This window comes from Engystomops pustulosus, chromosome 8 (assembly GCF_040894005.1).
Source record: "Engystomops pustulosus chromosome 8, aEngPut4.maternal, whole genome shotgun sequence".
NCBI lineage: Eukaryota > Metazoa > Chordata > Amphibia > Anura > Leptodactylidae > Engystomops > Engystomops pustulosus.
In genome coordinates, this window is record NC_092418.1 from 31,982,988 (window position 1) to 32,002,202 (window position 19,215).

General features: G+C 42.1%; 1 protein-coding gene across 3 annotated transcripts in view; it reads left to right on the plus strand.

Annotated features, from left to right (window-relative positions):
• VWA3A (von Willebrand factor A domain containing 3A) overlaps positions 1-19,215 on the plus strand; it is a 37,598-nt gene that overhangs the window by 16,921 nt on the left and 1,462 nt on the right. For 2 of the 3 annotated variants that reach the window (XM_072120557.1, XM_072120558.1), the window contains exons 15-33: positions 1,469-1,549; positions 2,276-2,370; positions 2,598-2,717; positions 3,422-3,496; positions 4,154-4,298; positions 4,480-4,645; positions 5,339-5,409; positions 6,471-6,626; positions 7,998-8,088; positions 8,582-8,689; positions 10,052-10,149; positions 11,874-12,026; positions 12,949-13,057; positions 13,464-13,608; positions 13,749-13,893; positions 15,605-15,750; positions 16,214-16,340; positions 17,194-17,291; positions 18,068-18,135. In XM_072120557.1, coding sequence (XP_071976658.1) covers positions 1,469-1,549; positions 2,276-2,370; positions 2,598-2,717; positions 3,422-3,496; positions 4,154-4,298; positions 4,480-4,645; positions 5,339-5,409; positions 6,471-6,626; positions 7,998-8,088; positions 8,582-8,689; positions 10,052-10,149; positions 11,874-12,026; positions 12,949-13,057; positions 13,464-13,608; positions 13,749-13,893; positions 15,605-15,750; positions 16,214-16,340; positions 17,194-17,291; positions 18,068-18,135 — 2,197 coding nt within the window. Of the gene's footprint in view, positions 1-1,468; positions 1,550-2,275; positions 2,371-2,597; positions 2,718-3,421; positions 3,497-4,153; positions 4,299-4,479; positions 4,646-5,338; positions 5,410-6,470; positions 6,627-7,997; positions 8,089-8,581; positions 8,690-10,051; positions 10,150-11,873; positions 12,027-12,948; positions 13,058-13,463; positions 13,609-13,748; positions 13,894-15,604; positions 15,751-16,213; positions 16,341-17,193; positions 17,292-18,067; positions 18,141-19,215 lie in introns of those variants that run through there. The other variant, XR_011849341.1, reaches the window with a different exon arrangement.

Sequence of the window (19,215 nt, forward strand, 5' to 3'; positions counted from 1 at the left end):
ACATGATAACAGGTTCCAATTGCCTCTGGCATGTTGATTTCAAAAATTACTTTGTGGTGCATCTGAATCTGAAAAAATTACAGTGCTTTTTAATTGTTTCTTTAAAATTACCTAGCTCCCTGCCAGCATTATATGGTGAGACCCAGGGGGCAATTCTCAATCCCTCCTCCTCACTCATTGCCCTACCCCTCCCTCAGCCTCTCCCCTGCTCCGTCCTCCCACTGATATCAGCTCGCAGCTGCAAGCAGTCTCATTTGAACCTCCCATCCCCTGGGACTCACCACCCTCTGCAGGCAGGGAGCCAGGTAATGTTAAAGAAACAATTAAAAACCACAGGGATTATTCAGATGCACGACAAAGGCATTTTAAAACTCAAAATGCCAGAGGTTGTTGAAACCTGTCATCATGTAAAAATGACCTTCCTGATGACAGGCTCTCGTTAAGCTCTTACTGCTTCAGATGAATATGTACACCCCTGCTTCATCACCCAAGCACTTGCGACCCCCTGATCTCCTGATCACTATTGGTCCCAACGCTTGAACTCCCTCAACTTTCAGACAATTACCCTTTATGCAGTAGATAGGGGATTAGCGGTAATAGTGGAAACCCCCTATAACAGTGGTGGCGAACCTATGGCACGGGTGCCAAAGGTGGCACTCAGAGCCCTTCCTGTGGGCACCCAGGCCTTCACCCCAACACAGAGTTTGCCAGACACGACTCAAGGCTTCATCCTTGGCTGCCAGGGCTACAGGAGGAACGAGAATGTGCGGATAGAGATAGATTATTGTTGGATCTCCTGCTCTGGGAACCCTGCTTCTTCCTCTTCAGAGGACTACGGAGGGAAGCAAAAATCCAAACAGCCATAGCAGACAAACAGCCATAGCAAGGTAATAACCTGTATACTACCTATTATAGAAAAAGATGTGTTTTATCTGATGTACTGTACAAAATCGTCATCTAGCTTGCTATAGATGTGCTGCTGAAGTCTCCCCTGTTATCTTGGGACCATTTTTTAGCTATTGTCTAAATTAATGTTTGTATGAGTTTTAATATATACGAAATAAAAATTTATAAGGTTTTTAAATATATCTTTCTTGAGTTCCCCTTATTGTAGGGTATTTGATTAGAGGTTAGGGGGGAATTCACCGTGACTAAACTATAGGACGCACTAAGTTTGGGTTAGAGATAGATTATTGTTGGATCTCCTGCTCTGGGAACCCTGCTTCTTCCTCTTCAGAGGACTATGGAGGGAAGCAAAAATCCAAAATTCTCTATGATCTTTCTATTGTATTGGTGAACGATTGAAACCTGTGATACAGCAGGGATCAATAAATTACTGTTTACATTGTCATGTTGGCACTCTGCGACATATAAGTGGGTTTTGGTTGTACTTTGGGCACTCTATCTCCAAAAGGTTCGCCATCACTGCCCTATAATATATATTAAGGATTTTATTTGTCTCTTTTAGCGAGCAATGATGCAGTTTGAATGGCACGATGGAACGGTAAAAAACATTCATGTGGATCCCCCCGTGCTTTATGAATATCAGGTAACTTGTCTGATGTCATCTGTATGATGTCACTATTTTATAGAATTGTAAATGTACAACAACATTAGACTTTTCTGTCTGCATCTCTAATATGTAACTACTGGAGCCACCTAGTGGTCATTAATTGGAATACACAATTCAAGGAGTGGTCATAGCCTGGACAAGGGTTGCTTTGATACCACTGCCTACAAAAAACAGATGAATAGTGCATCTTCCAGAAATATGATATTAATGACTAGGATAATCAATGCCAGATTATCTATTGATCAGCTGGACGCAGAACTATACAATGTATGGTTTACTATGGAAAGATCTCTGTCCAGTGCTCAATTACTGCTGCTCAGGTCCCATTTCTAAGGATAGGTTATCGATATAAAAATTCCAGAAATCTTACTAAATATGCTGGTTATGTATAGACAGTCCCAGACCTACAGACAACCCCTAGTTACAGACGTTACAGAAGCTCTCTGGATGCTTTACTTTAGTCCCAGGCTGCAATGATCAGCTGTAAGGTGTCTGTAATGAAGCTTTATTGATTTTTCTTTTTCCCATGACAGCACAAAATTTTGAAAATCCACAGGGACACAATGATAAAATATACAGTTCTGACTTGCATACAAATTCAAAAAACTTAAGAACAAACCTAAAGACCATATCTTGTACGTAACCTGTGGACTGCCTGTGTAAGGATCTATAACTATTGTTTTCTTTTTGTCTCATATACAGAAGCAGTTGGCTAAACTGGCCCGGACCTATGAGAAAAGAATAGACTGGCTTACAAAGGGAAGCAGAAGACTGTGGGGAACCGTTTGTGAAAAAAGGTAAATTCTCTTTTTCCAAAAAAAACTGAATTCTGTACAACTTTTGTACGGAGCTGCCATTGCAATGTGTTGGAAATCATCTAGGCCACATCCTGCATGGTGGAGGTGAATGTGCTACTAGATGGGTCTCTATAATACAACAGCCAATAAATGTATATAATATGGATTGTAAGACTGATCCGTCTTTGTTCATGTTTAACTCTTTACATTTTTTCTGTTCTTTGAAGGGTTGTTCTTCTTGTGGACCTGTCACTAGAGAACGCCATGCACATTATACACATTCAACATTCTCTGCGACTTTTGCTTGAAGAACAAATGGCAAATAAAGATTTATTTAACATTATAGCGTGAGTTACTCAGACTTCATCTAAATGTAAAGTCAAACTCCAATTGCATAACTACTAAGGCTACAGCACGTGAACATTGTTTTTGTGTATTTCTATGGGCTCATTCACATGCTGTGGTTTCCATGGCCCTGTGTATGACCCAACAGCCAGAGCTGCAAATTTAAGAGCAGGTCCAATTCCTGTCTGTGTTTGTGGCTCATTGTAGTCTCTTTCTATGTGTGCAGACCTTAAATGCTAATGATGTATTTAAAGGACATCTACCCCCGGGATGAAAGATTGTAAACTAAGCATGCCAGTGCGTGACCCCCTCTGACAGGATCTGCACTTCTTTTAGCTTTTTAAGCTCTTGTTTATTACGAAAATAAGTTTTAAAAATTATGCTAATTAACCTAAGGGGCTCTGGGCCCCATTGTCATCTATGGAACCTGGACCTCCTCAGGCTTATTTGCATAATTTTTCAAACCTTTTTTCATTAAAACATGAGCTAAAGAAGCTAAAAGAAGTGTGGATCCTGCCAGAGGGAGCACACAACTGCATGTAAGTGTGCTTGGTTTACAATCCTTGTCACCACACATTTTTTGATTGACTGCAGTGAGGACAAAGCCCTGTGCCTGGACACTGGAGAAGAACGTGTAGTAAATGTAGGGATAAATATCGGAATATCTTATATCAATGTTACTGACTGCTATTTTGTCCTTTTGCAGGTTTGGGAGTGATATACACTTTTGGAAAGAAGGAATGGTCCCGACCACATCTGAAAACTTACAAAGTGCATGGAAGTAGGTTTTTAATAATTGTGCATTCGGCCCAATAGGGAGTCAGATACTGAATAACTTTCTGATATTGAATCATATTGACTTATAGGATTTCCAGGACAGGCCAAACCATTAACTATAGGGCAGATGAGGGGTATTTCTGGTCCCCTATTCTGCTGATCCCTGGTGCTCCCAGTAGTCAGACCCACAGCCATCAGACACCTAACCACAATGGGGCTCATTTACTAAGGGTCCGAACGCCGCACTTTCGTCGGGTTTCCCGAATATTTCAATTTGCGACGAATTGCCCCGGGATTTTGTCGCACTCGATCGGATTGTGTCGCATCGGCTTTCACGCGACAGAAATCCGGGGGCGTGGCGGTCGGACAACCTGACGGATTTGGAAAAACCACGGAATTTAAGAATTTGTATCCCAAGATCAGCACTTACATGCACCGGGACGAAGAAGGTGAACTCCGGCGGACCTCGGCGCAGCAGCAACACCTGCTGGATATCGGGCGCACGAACCTTTATGAATCCCAGGAGACCCGAATCAGCGTCGGACAATGCGCAGGGGGTTGCGACTGGGCCGGGTAAGTAAATGAGCCCCAATGTTTTTCATACTTTAATTATACATGTAATATAATTATTATATAATTATTACTGATTGTCTTTCTGCAGGTGGTTGCTGACCCTGGAGTGTGAAGGCAGCAGAAATACTCTTGGTGCCATTAAAAGAGCAGTGGAGTGCAACTTCATTGATAAGGAAAACCAAGAATCCCAGGGAATGTATTTATTCACTAGTGGGATTCCAGATCAGGATGCGGTGAGTGATAATCCCTACAGCTACATGTTGGGAATATATTACACACTATTACACAAATGAATGCTTGCCAGCAGTAGTTATATCGGTGAATCAGCCCCCCTCCTCATACAAGTACAACAGCCACAGGGGCTTCCTAAGTCCTATTTACACTAATACATGCCAGATGTCACTGTTGTTACAGAATGCAGTCCATGCCTACTTGTCCGAGGCGGCCAGTGGATGTGATCTACAGCTCCATGCCTGTTTATTCACCATCAGTGAAGACAATGACAGAAGTGACACAGCCTGTGTTTTACAGGACTTAGCCCATGTCACTAATGGAAGGTTCCACTGGTTTGATGACCAAGGTATGAGAACTCCTATATATATTTGTATAAGTCAAGTTTTTGCCACCCTTGGCTTATACTGAAGTCAACAAGTTTTCCCAGTTTTTGGATTTTTGTGGTAAAATTAGGTGCCTCACCTGATATTCAGGTCGGCTTATACTCGAGTGTACACAGTGGGGCTCATTTACTTACCCATCCGCTGTAATTCACCGAAAGTGCATTGTCCGAAGATAATGCACTAAGATTGCGCCTGATTTCCTGCAGATGTCGCTTCCCCGCTCAGGTCCGACAGAGTTTGCCATCTTTTAAGTGGTGTATGTAAGTGCTTGGGCTTGCGACACAATTTGAAAGTTAAATTCCGCACTCAGTCCAAATCAGTCGGATCATCCAACGACATGCCCCGTAATATGTGTAGCATGGAAGCCGGCGCAACTGCGCCAAAAAATGATCACGCGCGGACACCTGTTAAATACCTGTCACAGCCGCGCAATCTCTGAAAAAAAGGTGCAATGTCCGATGAAATTGCAGAGCGCGACCCTTAGTAAATGAGCCCTAGTATAGTCCATAATATCACTACTGCTTAATTTTCTATTTTTTCCATTTATTTTAGAACAATAGCAAAATGTAGTCGCAGGTTATTACAGCAGCAGATATTTTGGTGAGATAGGTTTAATCTATTTAGCATTCACCTCTTTGTGTAAAATGTTTCTACAGATGTGATCGAGAGCGATGACATAACTTGTCTTGTGTCTGAGATGGAGAAAGCAGTTAACTATTCCAAAAAGGTACGTACAGTCTTATATCCGCTTGTGGTTTAGGCCCAGGCCAGATGGCATATTCTGCCACACAAAAGAGATTTTGGATTATCAAACAAAATACAAAATAAAATTGACTTTTTAAAGTAGAGATTCTTCAGGAATAATGCACAGAAGAAAAAAAATCCTATTTATCCTTCTTTGTGAAACAAACATTAGTCACCTGTTACCTCCCCTATGACTCCAGCTCTGATGCTCTTGTGGCGTATGCTTAAGCCAAAGTAACATATCACTATTCACAGGATAGGGGTACAGGTAATTTGGTGCGAACACCTCCTTTAACATTGTTTCTTCTCCTGCAATGATAATATGCCATGCATCTATGTGACCTCTGCATGGCATCTATGTGACCTCAGCCTGGCATTGGCACTGATGCTTAAATATACATATATAAATATATGCTTAAGTCTCCTACTTAAGGACAACCAACTTACAGACGGCCCGTGGTTAAATATGGACCCCTCTGCCCCCTCTGACCTCTGGTGAAGCTCTCTGGATGCTTTACTAAAGTCCCAGACTTCAATGATCAGCTGTAAGGTGTCTGTAATGAAGCTTTATTGATAATCCTTGGTCCCATTACAGCAAAAAATTTTGAAACTCCAAATGTCACTGGGACAAATATATTTTTTTGTCTGGATCTACAATTATAAAATATACAATTATTTCCACTTACATACAAATTCAACTTAAGAACAAACCTAAGGAACCTATCTTGTACGTAACCCGGTGACTGCCTGTATAATGCATGTTCACACCAGGCATTTACATACAAGGTAATTAATTGATTAGAGATGGTCCATTTAGTATACCCTGGAGTTTAATGTATCAAAAATAGACCTGGTAAAAATCTTAATCCACAATAATAAGTTTAGTTTTTCTGTAGGTTTTAAAATGTTGTCATTCTGAGTTCAGACTGTACAACTATGACTTCTGGCAATGGCCATGCTTCATGATACAATTAGTAGTAATGCCCATAGTTAATCCATGTTCTACATCCAAACTCTGTGTACATTTGCCTTCCTCCGTTGCAGTGCGCTTACCTGGTGGAATCATTGAAGTCTCGAACAGGGAATAAAGATGAAATCCAGCCCCTCGCAGATGTCCCAGTGGTCTCATATCAAAAAGAGAAACAGAAGCCTAAAAAACTTCCCCTTCCAAAACCTACAGCTCTGACACTTGCCAGGATGGTTTGTAACATGTCACTTATATGAGCAGTTATAGCAAAATATATAGATATAAATATTTGGAAGCTGCAGAGTGATATTTGTATCGCAGCTCAGGTATGGCGGACTAATCAAAAAGTTGCAACTAGTTCCTACATATTTTCTGCAGCAATAGTGGACTGTAGAGGATCAGCAGCTATATTTCCATAAATCTGTCTACCACATGTGAAGTAAATTGTCTCAAGTTAAAGATAATCTATCATCAAAATCTTTTATGATAAACCAGGGACACTGAGGCTATATTCACACTGACGTATGGGGGACGTATATACGGCCGACGTATATACGGCCGATATACGCCCCCCATAGACGGCAATGGGCGCACGGCGCAGCACACGCCATAACTTCCTATGGAGAGGGGCAGGGGTGAGCTGCGCTCACCTCCTCCTCCTCTCCCTGTGCACTTCCGTTGCCCACTACAGTACGGGCGGGCAACGGCAGTGTGAATGTAGCCTTACTCTGATAGATCCAGGCACTGTTACATTTGTTATTTTTTGCCTCCTTCTTAAATCAATTTAAATTATGCTAATGAGTCATAATGGGCTCTTGGTGCCAGGGGCATAACTAAGAGAAGCAGGGCCTCATAGCAGACTTCTGCATGGGGCCCCCTATTTACTAAGAAAATATACATAGTTATATTATATACTCACACATTTATACTCTTACACACATATACACATTTATGCACTGATATATACATTTATACACTTACACAGATGTGTCCCAGTATCTGATGCCCACATGGAGGAAGTACATTTCTTTTCTGAGCTGCCGATTTATGCTGTATACTATGGAAGATGTACAATGTGTAGTACAATATGTATATAATGGTGCACACCCTCCATTCTTTAATGTGTCAGGTCAAATCCCCGGGCCCCTTGACACTGTGGGCCCGATAGCAGCTGCTATGGCTGCTACTACTATAGTTACAGCATTGATGAGGGCTTTACCAGATACCTCTGTGCTGTAGAGCAGATCTTATTTCAGTCCACGTTTGCATCTCCAGTCCTCCCATAGAAGTTTATTGCGACCCAAAAAATAGAGATTCCACACTGTCATTTGTGTACCGGCCATTTTTGTGGATCCATTTAGGAAAAACAATGTGACCCTTCAAGAAGTTGGGACAAGCTAGTGACTTATTCCGCAAAAACAGATGAGGTACACATGAACATATGGGTCGGCAATTACACACAGACCGCAAAAAACGGACCACAGGTGAAAGCCTGAGAACAGCCCAAATTCATGTGCAGGAAGATGGCTTATGCTAATGTCTGGGGTTATTATAGAGCATAACAAGTTTATTTGCATGAAGGTATTATATCTACTGAATTTCAGGGCATTAGAGATGATGAAGAAGTAAAGAAGGATCCTAATATAAAAGCGCTGCTGTGGCGACCAAACAGCGCCAAGGCTGATATCCCTCCAGGTACTTAGATTACAGAACATCAATTATTATTACTACTACGGCAGAAATGTAGGTATCACATAGTAAGTAAAAGGCCTCATTCACATGAGCATATTGATACACTTACTATGTGCAGCGCTGCGTAATCTGTAGTGCTATATAAATAAAGTATTGTTACTATTATTATTATATATGCAAATATGACCAATATTGTGAATTTTATCCTACATTCATGTCAGTTTTGTTACAGCCAAATAATCATTTATATAACAATATACCGTAATACTATATAATCCATATTATACACATGGATTTACATCCATATTATTCTTGCATGTTTCAGATACAAAAATCTAATTCTGGATATGAGATTCCCCTGACTCAGAAAAATACAGATTTTGTACATAATAATAACTCTGCTCCAGAACATCAGTTATATATTTTGGGTTTTTTTCAGTGTGTGATACATAGTCATATGACTATAGTAATAACTTTGATATGGATTATTTTACAGCTCAGCCGTTTAAGGATTGGGGCTTTACTGCTGATAAGAAGGTGAAACAAAAGAAACAGCAGAAGCCGTCAGTCACTTCCTTTTATACTGAGAATGGGAAGGATATCGGTACGTGTCATTCATTGTCACATTTGTTGCCAGGATTGTGTGACACAGAGTATTTTGTATTTATTGGCTTTACTTGGGCCTTGAAAATTTAGGAGGCCAATGTGGAGTAGTTTCCAAAATATGAAAATCACTGTTATAAATGATGCATTGTAGTTCTGGGGTTCTGGTAAAGATTTGGCATTAGGGTACAGAGTTTTTTTACGTTTCACCTCTGTTATTGATGCGTTGTAAAACTATGCCGGTACAACATCACATGGAGTGACGGGCACAGTATACTTCATAAAGAATTATCAGTTACCTGTTCATCACATCTTAAAACAAACCTGTCACCAGGAATATGATTTTTAGCTGGTGACAGGTTCCCATTGGCTATGCTATGCTAATTATAAAAATGCTCTTGCCAGCATTCTGAATTATTTCAGTACCTTATAAAACTTTATTTCACATTCCAGCAATGTGTGGTGAGCCCCAGGTGGGAAGGGGGGAGGCGTTGGGGTCAACTGCAGTAGCCTGTGTCTCAGACTCCCTGCATTATTAACTCCCCCACACTTATCCAGCTCTTTTTAATACCCCTCAGCTCACCACTGCAAGCTTCCTCTTCCTGTCATATGCATTGAGCAGGTAGGGGAGGGGGAGGGAGCTGGATGAGTATGGAGGAGAGAATGCAGGGAGACTGAGACACAGGCACACAGAATGCTATCCCATGTACACATCCTTTCCCCCAGGACTCACCACATGCTGCTGGCAGGGAGTTAGATAATATGAAATAAAGTTTTATAAGGACTGAAATTATTCCGAATTCTGACAAAGACATTTTTAAAATCGGCATAGAATAGGCTATTGGAACCTGTCACTGGCTAAAACTCATATTCCTGGTGACAGGAACCTTTATGTGGAGCACTACCACATGGCATTTGGGTCAGTTACATTGTGGTGGTGGTGGGGGGGGCCCGTTAAACCTAACCATATGCCATGTGTTAGCGCTCCACATAAAGGTTCATATAGCAGACCCAGTTGAGGTCTTCATAGAACAACAATGGTTTGTACTAGGCCTCTGACCTTAAAGGCATCCATAGCTTTGCTGGTTGCAGAGATTTACCTTCAGGAGGCTAGGGCAGCTGAATGACAAACCCTGGAGTAGGTGTCATGGCAGCCATATTGATTGTCGGATATATTTTTTATCTGTACAACATGAATAGGCCTGAGATATACCCCCATCCATATTCAGACTTCACTCTTAGCTTATACATTCTTCACATATTGATAGAATTTCCATCTTCCAGATTTTTGTGGCCTGGAATTCAGCATGTGTAAAATAAAGGAATATTAAAGAATATCATGTTATTTCATGCTTTGTTACAGGAGTGGTGTATAAAGATTATCCAAAAACCAAGACTGTGAGGAAGGCCATCCCTTTTATTGTGTTGCCTAAAGAAGAGGAATACTGTTCTACAAAAGCAGTAAGTCACGTAGTGTGGATGGAAGATGATTTATGGAGATTGCACGGCTGTCATATGATTTTTATGGCTGTGAATGACATAGTACTGTATTGGTACTGATACCATTGGTACCATTGCATGGTACTCTATGGTCCAGATTTATTAAAACCCCTGGGCCAGTTTTCTGACGGAAACTGGCACAGTTTGTACTAATTTGCCATGTTCCATGACTACTATGAGCAGCTCAGTGCACACTAGTGTGCTGAGCTCCAATACCTCCATAGTGGTGACTATGGCCCCTATCAGGATGTATCATTTGTCACGGGTGCCCCTGCGATCCACACCTCGGATTGTAAGCACACCCGTGCCCCTCACCGTGGCGGCACCCTGGTCCTGACTCACTTACCTCTCCACGTTCGCTGGCTAGTGCGCACCTTTCCGCACCCTAGGGCACTTGCATATTTAAAGGGCCAACAATCCACTGATTCATGTTGGCCACTTCACGGGTTCCTTCATAAGCCGGGTTGTCCCAGCAACCCCCGCCGGATCTTAGAGCTTCATGCCTGTGAGAAAGCTTCCCCTGCGTTATACCTGGGTTCAGACCTCCCTTTGTGACCCCGGACTTCTCCTCAATTCTGCTCCTTCATTGCCAGCCCTGACCTCCTGCTCCGTCCCGACCTCGCATCATTGCTGCCTGCCTTGACCATCTGCCTGTTCCTGACCACAAGACTGCCTACTGATTATGTGCCTCGACCTTGGCTGCAACGGCGACCTGGTGGTACCATGCCGCAGCCAGGCCATCTTGCTTTGCGGCAGGCTCTGGTGAAAACCGAGTGCCATTTAGATTCCGGTCCCAGGTGTCAGTTAGTGTCATCGTCCACAGCGATCTAAGGGGTTTACTAACCCCAAGCCTTGACATCAGGAATTTATCAGCACAGAATTTTGTATATAAAATTGGGGAATTAAAGTGGACATTCACTTTAATCGGTCATTGAGATACAAACCCATGTAACATGTTTTACACACTGGACCCGATTATTTATGTGTTTGCACAAGTTTTCTGTCTGACCTTGCACTAGAAAGAACGTGCAAACTGCTTGCACATGTGTCAAGTGTCTGCGCCAGTTTTGTGTTGTGGCTGCTCTGTGTCTGACTAGACACAAAAAATGTGCACCAAAAGGCGTGTGGTAGACGGACAGTGCGACATAATTCTGTCCGACGTGCAGCACAATTGTGTCTGCGCCAAAAAAATGGTGCATTCTGCTGGAGCAATACAGGGGGCGCCAGATTCATGAAGAACGTGCACCACAATTCATGAATCTTGCACCTACTACACAGGCAAACTGCACATAGTACAGACTTCACTGTTTTTGATAAATGTGGGCCACTATGTGCAAACGCTGCATCAATGTTAGACCCACTATCTTATGTTGTAAGCATGAAAACTAATATCAACTAAGATGGGGCAACATATAATAATAATGCTATATATACATTATATACGCATTATCCCCTCCAGGAATCCCCCTGCATGACATAAATAAGAACTAACACAAACATCCAGCACTACCCTGACCACGTATTATAGCTGTCAAGTATTATACAACATGTAAAGGGAATGTGATAAAACAAGCTGTTATTATGGCTTGCATTTACTTTATTCAGTCTTGTTTTTGTATACATTTTATTATCATGACTATTATTATGTGATTACTTTTATTCTAACATTTTACTCTCCCTACAAGTGGCTGAAGAAGTTTGGCTTGAAGAAGCTGAAGTTGGAGCTTACGAGGCTCGTGTTTGGCCCAGACTGCACTCACCAGAAAAAGCTGGTACCGGCCTTACATAAGAAGGTGTCCGCAAAATACTGCACCATATTCCCAAGTGTGGAGATCAATGTAAGACACTGGTTCCTTTTAGCAGACCATAACACTTAAAGGGGTTGGCCATTTACCTCATGTATTTTGTAATGTGTGTGTATATTAGGTCATTACCAATATACATCTATTCACTTCTTTCTTGATCTGTAAAAGTGAAACCTCCTGTCTTTTACCTCATCAGCCAGAGATTCCTGTCCATAAAATGGCCGTAGAGGATCTTATCTGTCCATAAGCAATTGGTGCAGCACGGTGGCTTAGTGGTTAGCATTACAGCCTTGCAGCACTGGGGACCTGGGCTCATGTCCCAGGGTCAACATAGGCAAAGAGTTTGTATGTTTTTTCCGTGTTTGCGTGGGTTTCCTCCCACACTCCAAAAACACACACATGGTAGATTGGGGACAGCTGCATAATCTGTGTGCGCATAATTTTGAATATCAAGGAAGCGGAGCAGAACCTTTAATAGATGTATATTACCTAATATCCTGCTCCCCCCCCCCCCCCCCCCGACACTTACACACAGTTTACAAAAAAACATGAGGTAAAGTGGCCAACCCTTTCAACATGTACATACACCTTAGATTGTTGTCAGAAGACATGTATCTTTTCTTACTCCCCCATGCACATCCCTTTCTGATTTGGCCAAGTGTGCATGTGTTTTCTATGAAGAGAAAGGCATTGAGCTGCTTCCAAAACCTTTGGTAACTCATTCCCCAGAGAAACAAGTGATTGGACATGATAACATTCATCATGCCCCATCCTTTCCCCTAACATTTCTTGGGGTGGTAGCAGGTGGTCATCTGGTTCTGCCTTTCTCTGATGTGTATGGGGGTCTTTATTTACAGATACAAATGGATGATTTTATCAAAGAATAAGGTTTTAGGAAGATGTGGATATTTAAAACAAAAACATTATTTAATGTAACTTATTTATTATATTACAGGGAGTGGTGAGACATCTTCAGTTTCAGCCCAAGGAGTTGGAGGAATATATTGAACAACTGGAAAAAACCTTAAAGCGCTACATTCAGAGGCTCCAGTGGCTTCTTTCAGGTAAAAAACACAAGGGAAATGAAGTAGCTATAAATACTGTAATATAAAAATACATTTATTCTTCAGGTGAAGATTTATATCATTGTCTTCTGACCCCTATATTTCTGGATATAGTTGTTTATGATGTTGTAGTAGTCGGCTGGCTGCCAACAGGGCACTGATGGGCGTACAAAGTGGGCTCCATCTGTATGTAGAATTTATTTGCCGTAGTTCCTCAGGAGGTAACCAGACCCTGTGGTGCAGCTTCAGAGCTTTCACCATCCCCCACTCCATATATAGGGTGGTGAATGAACCAACCACCCCTGATGCCGTTCCATGAAGCCTCTGTCTGCTAATGGGTTAAAGAGCCAGCCCAGCCTCATTACCCGACCATTTTATTCTTACTAAGATGTACGATACATTGCAGGAAGCCGTCGCCTCTTCGGCGCTATACTGGAGGATAAGGTGTGTATACTTATCGATGCATCCAGCTCCATGGCTCCTTTTTTGGCGGAATTGCAGAAGGGGTTAATATCTCTTCTGTGGGAACAACTACGGCCAAGAAATATTTGGTAAGTGAATATGAATTATTATATCCATTTATTACCCATACATTAAAATGTCCTGTGTGAAGCTACTATTTATTTTTGGTTTTTAGATTTGGTATATTTACACGTTATCAGCTGTTTCTCTATTACCATACACTGAACAGGTTTAATATGATAAGTATTGGGGAAAGCATCGAGCCGTGGCAGGAGTGTCTGGTGGAGGCCTCTGACCAAGCGTGTCAGGATGCCGTGCAATGGATCACCAGGCTGCAGCCTCGGGGGAACACCTGTATTCTTCATGCTTTGGAGGTAGGTGATCATCATTAATAGTAGGGATAGCAATGCTGTAGCTTCACAGGCTGTTACACTGTCTCCCCTTTCCCTGCTTCCTCAGCACTTTCCCTCCCTTTGCCTGATGTAATCTCACAATGTGGGAAGGAGAAAGTGCTCCTGCACTGTGTAACAGCCTGTGAAGCTACAGCACAAAGGTGCTCTGGTAACGCCCCACCAGAGCCCTTCTCGCTCATTAGCATCATTTTAAAAGTTGATTTTAGAACGGAGGCCATGGATAACAAATATAAAAGTCACAGTGCCCAGATCTATGACCATTACCAGTCTATGGGGAGTGTATGTACGTCCTCAAGCTTGCGGCCGTACATACGTCCCCCTACGGTCGTGTAATTGCGGTCTTAGTGTCCCTGGTTTATCATGATTGGATTTTGATAGTAGATTTCCTTTAACCCGATGGCTTATAGGTTTAGGATCTGGGATCCTGCACAAGATGTGCTTCCTCTTTCTGCCATGCACTGACCGTGGAGATGATATCAGGGCAGGCGACAAAGATGACTCTGCTGCCTTGTAATCACAAAGGTTTCTCTGTGGTCATACAGCGCACGTCAGCAGCTTGATGAGTTGATAAAACTTGTCTGGAAGATTGGTTAAGATTTATTATATAATTATAAAAATAACAATTGTATAGATTTACAAGGGTTAACGTTGGGGAAGGGAAACTACTTTGAATGTAAGTGACATAATACGAAGTTAACAGAGGCAGTCCCCGAGTTACGTACAAGGTACTATAGGGCTTTTCTCAAGTTGAATTTGTATGGAAGTCAGAACTGTATATTTTATAATTGTAACCCCAGACAGAATTTGGTTTCTGTGACAATTGGATTTTAAAAATGTTTTCATAAAAACCAGGATTAATAATAAATCTTAATTACAGACACCATTGTTAACTGTTACAGCTGTTTATTGTAACCTAGGGCTAAAGTACAATAAATTACCAACATCCAGAGGTCCGTTTGTAAGTCGGGTGTTCTAAAAGGGAACCTGTCACCAGGAGACCCATTTTTAGCACTCCCTCAGTCCCCACAGAGCATAGTACATACACTGCTAAAGTGTTTTTGTATTAAAAATTGGTTTTACAGAGAAAAAGATATGTTATATTGTACCTTTCATTAGCATCTGCTGTGTGACTAGGCAGTTGCCTATTGGGAGGGGCTGTAAAGGAGCAGTTCCCCCCCACCCTTGGGAAACAGCTTCTCCATGTGTCCTTTTCAAACATATGAAAACACCCATCACTGGGCTTAGCGACGCCCTCTGCTCCTCTACAGCCAATCCTGAGTGTGGGGAGTTATTCATATATTTGAAAAGGTCACATGTTTCCCAAGGGTGGGGGGGGGGACTGCTCCTTTACAGCCCCTCCCAATTGGCAACTGCCTAGTCACACAGCAGATGCTAATGAAAGGTACAATATAACATATCTTTTTCTCTGAAAACCTATTTTTTATACAAAAACACTTTGGCAGTGTATGTACTATGCTCTGTGGGGACTGGGGGAGTGCTAAAAATGGGTCTCCTGGTGACAGGTTCCCTTTAAGTAGGGGACCTCCTGTAGTTAAATTAATTTCATTGCATTGAAGACCCTAGACAGATAACTGGGTGCAGAATCCTAACATTGTAACAAACTTACATGTTCATAACATTCCAAAACTTTGTTGCTCTTGACTTGTTACAGAAAAGTCTTACCTATCCAGACGTCCAAGGTGTTTACGTCCTGACAGATGGGAAGCCGGACATCAGCTATAACCGGCTGCTCGCAGAACATCTCCTGAAGTCTCATCATGTCAAAGTACATACGGTCTCCTTCAACACTTCGGAAAGGTTTGTACTGCAGTACTGCAAGGAGACATAGACTGGGTCGTAGGGAATAAAATGAAGTTATATAAAGTCATAAAAAATAATCATTATTCACCTCTCTGATCCATCACCGATGTCCTCCTGATCATGGTTTACAGACCATGTGACTTCTGCAGCCAATCATGGTCAGCCATGTGCTATACTGATAGCGGTATAGCATAGTGATGGGAGTTATGGTGCGTGTCTGTCTGTCTGTAAACACATAGCAGGAGGACAGAGGGTTGCCCGGAGCACAAGGAGGTGAGTAGTGACTTTTAGTTTTTTTTTTATGGCTTTGTGCTATTGGTTGCAGCTTTTATCCTTTATGATGATTCACTCCCTGTAAATATTCTCTTACTGTTCCATAACATATATTGTAATCCTTGAAACATGTTGTTCTAAAAAAAAAAATAATCTGTATTTTATTCTCTTTTTGTGTTAAACTTAGATCAGGAAATGAATTCTTAAAAATGTTAGCAAATCTGTCAGGAGGGAGATACCATTCTCGTCACGGGGATAAGGATGGACATTTTGTTGCCCACAGGATGTTGACTGAGGGATTCATGGATGAAGATGTGGGTATTATTCAAACAAAGTGATTAGAAGGAGGGTCAGACCCCCTGAGCTATCTGATTGGACACCATTTTAAAAGGAACCACCTACAGTTTTTACTGTATTAGGTATTGGCCCTGGAAATGTGTGTAATTATAACCATGCGTGTCTTGTTAGTAGCAGAAGAACTGTGGAAAATGCACTTCTATTCCTGGATTGTAGCTGGACTTGCTGCACTTCTGTGTGAGATCTCACAGCACAACTCCTCTCCCTCTGCGTAAAAGCAGTACAAAGTTTCTGGTTATATATTACAGCTGAGGGAGGGGCTGGTGAGCAGTTTGAATGTAGAGATCACTAGTGATGGAAAGTCTGGCTCCTCTTAGTGAGCTGGATCATTAGCCTCCGCCCACTGAGTAGAGCCGGCTCTTCTGGATCCTGAACAGCTCCCTATTAAATATATAATAGGGACCCTCTGGCCAGTCAGTCACCCCACGCCACTCCACTTTTAACCCAATTTTATCTGGATAAAGGGGTCGTGGTGAGCCAACTGAGGGTGGGGTTAGGTGAGCCATCGACTCACTGAGGGGAGCAGACTCTCATCATTCAGGTGGAAGAGCCGGCTCTTTGTGCTGGCTCGTTCCCGAACGACCCATCACTGGAGATCACAGAACCCAACAATGTAATAGACTCTCCAAGTGCTGAAAGTCCAGCTACAATCCTGGAATAAAAATCCGTATTTTAGAGTCTTGCTGATACACACACAAATTACAAAGATAGATCAGCAGGGCCAATACCCAACACTGATTGTAGCTTTATATACGTCATAACATTAATCATGAAAATAAACTTGTGTTTTCTTTTTAATTTTTGTGATAGGATCCGGTCCTCCCGGTGTTTGAAGGAGATGACTTAAAGAGACTTGCAAAAGAAATAGACAAAGCTCGCCAGTTTGTTACCCAAGCGAGATCTTTCCGGTATGTAATTCATCCACATTTCTATATCTGTAGAGACAATTGTGATGGCGACTTCATGTACAATCAGTGGGGACCCCGATGCTGGGACAGCCACGATTATGGAGGCCCAGGAAGTGCACTGCTTTGTTATAGTCCGATTTCATGATTAGTTGGGATCTTAGTAGCTGGATGCTTCAATCTTGGTATCACCCCATTGAAAGTATTCATCTAGAAGATATGAAGAGGTAAGAGGGAGTGGTGAGTCACAGCAGCTAGATCTCCTCCCAGCGACACAGAGAGGCACGGACTACAGAGGGGAACTGGAGGATGGAGAAAGCAGCCACATGATGATCAGATACAGCGTCACTCCTCACACACTGGGGCACATTTACTTACCTGGTCCGAGGAGTTCAAAGAGAGTGCATTGTCCGACGATCATGTACTCTGACGCGATTAACTGAGATCGTGCGCCTGATATCCTGCAGGTGTCGCTTCCCCACTCAGGTCCGACAGAGTTCACCTTCTTCTTCCTGGTGCATGTAAGTGCTTGATCTTGAAACACAATTTGAAACTCATGATTGCGACTGATTTCCGTCGCATGAACTGAGCTGAGCCAAAAAACGATCACGTGCGACACAGTCCCAGCGCAAACCCCTCTTAAATACCCGTCAAAGCTGCGCAAATCCTGAAAACAGCGAACAAACTGACGAAAGTGCAATCCACGACCCTTAGTAAATAAGCCCCACTGGGTACTGAGTATACAAAGATGATAAATAGTGACATGTTGTGTGTGACAGGTCTCTGGCATTAGAGAAGCAGATGTCGTCCTCCAGAGACGTCTCCTTGGAGGGAAGTGATGTTTCAGGTAAGAATCTATAGAGAATTTCTTATGATACCATAACAAAAGGCTTGTATCATTGTCTAGAAACCTCGTGATATTGTAAGGTTCATTGTTCCTTTTTCATATAGAAGGTGTCCCCGTGGGTGGGGGTCATTTTTCGCTCTCCACCTTCAAAAATCTATATCGTTTTATTTTTTTAATCTATAGAGCTGTGTGAGGGCTTATTTTCTGCGTAACTAATTTGGGAAGCTGGGAAAAATTCCAAATGTGGTGCAAAAAAAATTCATTTGTGTCACGTTCAGTCTTTATATCTTACGTGCGCCCCAAATAACACGTCTGCTTTATTCTTTGATTCGGTGCGATCACAGTGACATTAATAGAGGGTTTATTGTGTTTTAATACATCTTCAAAAATTAAACGAATGTGTATGAAAAAAATTTCTTCTGACGCTTAAAACTTTTTTTGGTGTATGGAGCTGTGTAAGGGGTAATTTTTTGCAAAATGAGCCGATGTTTTTATTGCTACCAATAAGAGGCCAGTGCGACATTTTCAGCACTTTTGATCACATGAATCTTGTAGCGTTTCGGACATTTGGGCGCTATTTTCCGTTATGGGGTTCACCGCCGGGAATAAAAGTTATTATATTTTGATCGGGCATTTTGAGAAACGGCGATACCCATTGGGTTTGTGATTTTTACTGTTTATTACGTTTTATATAAGTTCTAGGGAAAGCGGGGTGATTTGAATTATTAGTGTTTTTTAAAAAAAAATGTAAAACTTTTTTTTTTTACTATTTTTTAGACCCTCTAGCATACATTGATGTTAGATGGCCTTATTCTTTTTGCCATATACTGCAATATTACTGTATTGCAGTACATGGTATTTTTACACAGTATAGGGGAGCATTCACACAGCAGTATGCAGACTCTATCTTTTCCCGGTGTACCGCGCTGGACCGCCATTGGCATCTATGGGGACGTATATGCAATCGCAAACTTGTGGCCGCATATACGTCCCTATAGACGGGCGTGTGAATGTACCCTTAGTTAAAATGAGCCAGTGCCTCGGGTCTGATGAAGACCCAAGAGTGTCATAGGAAGCGAC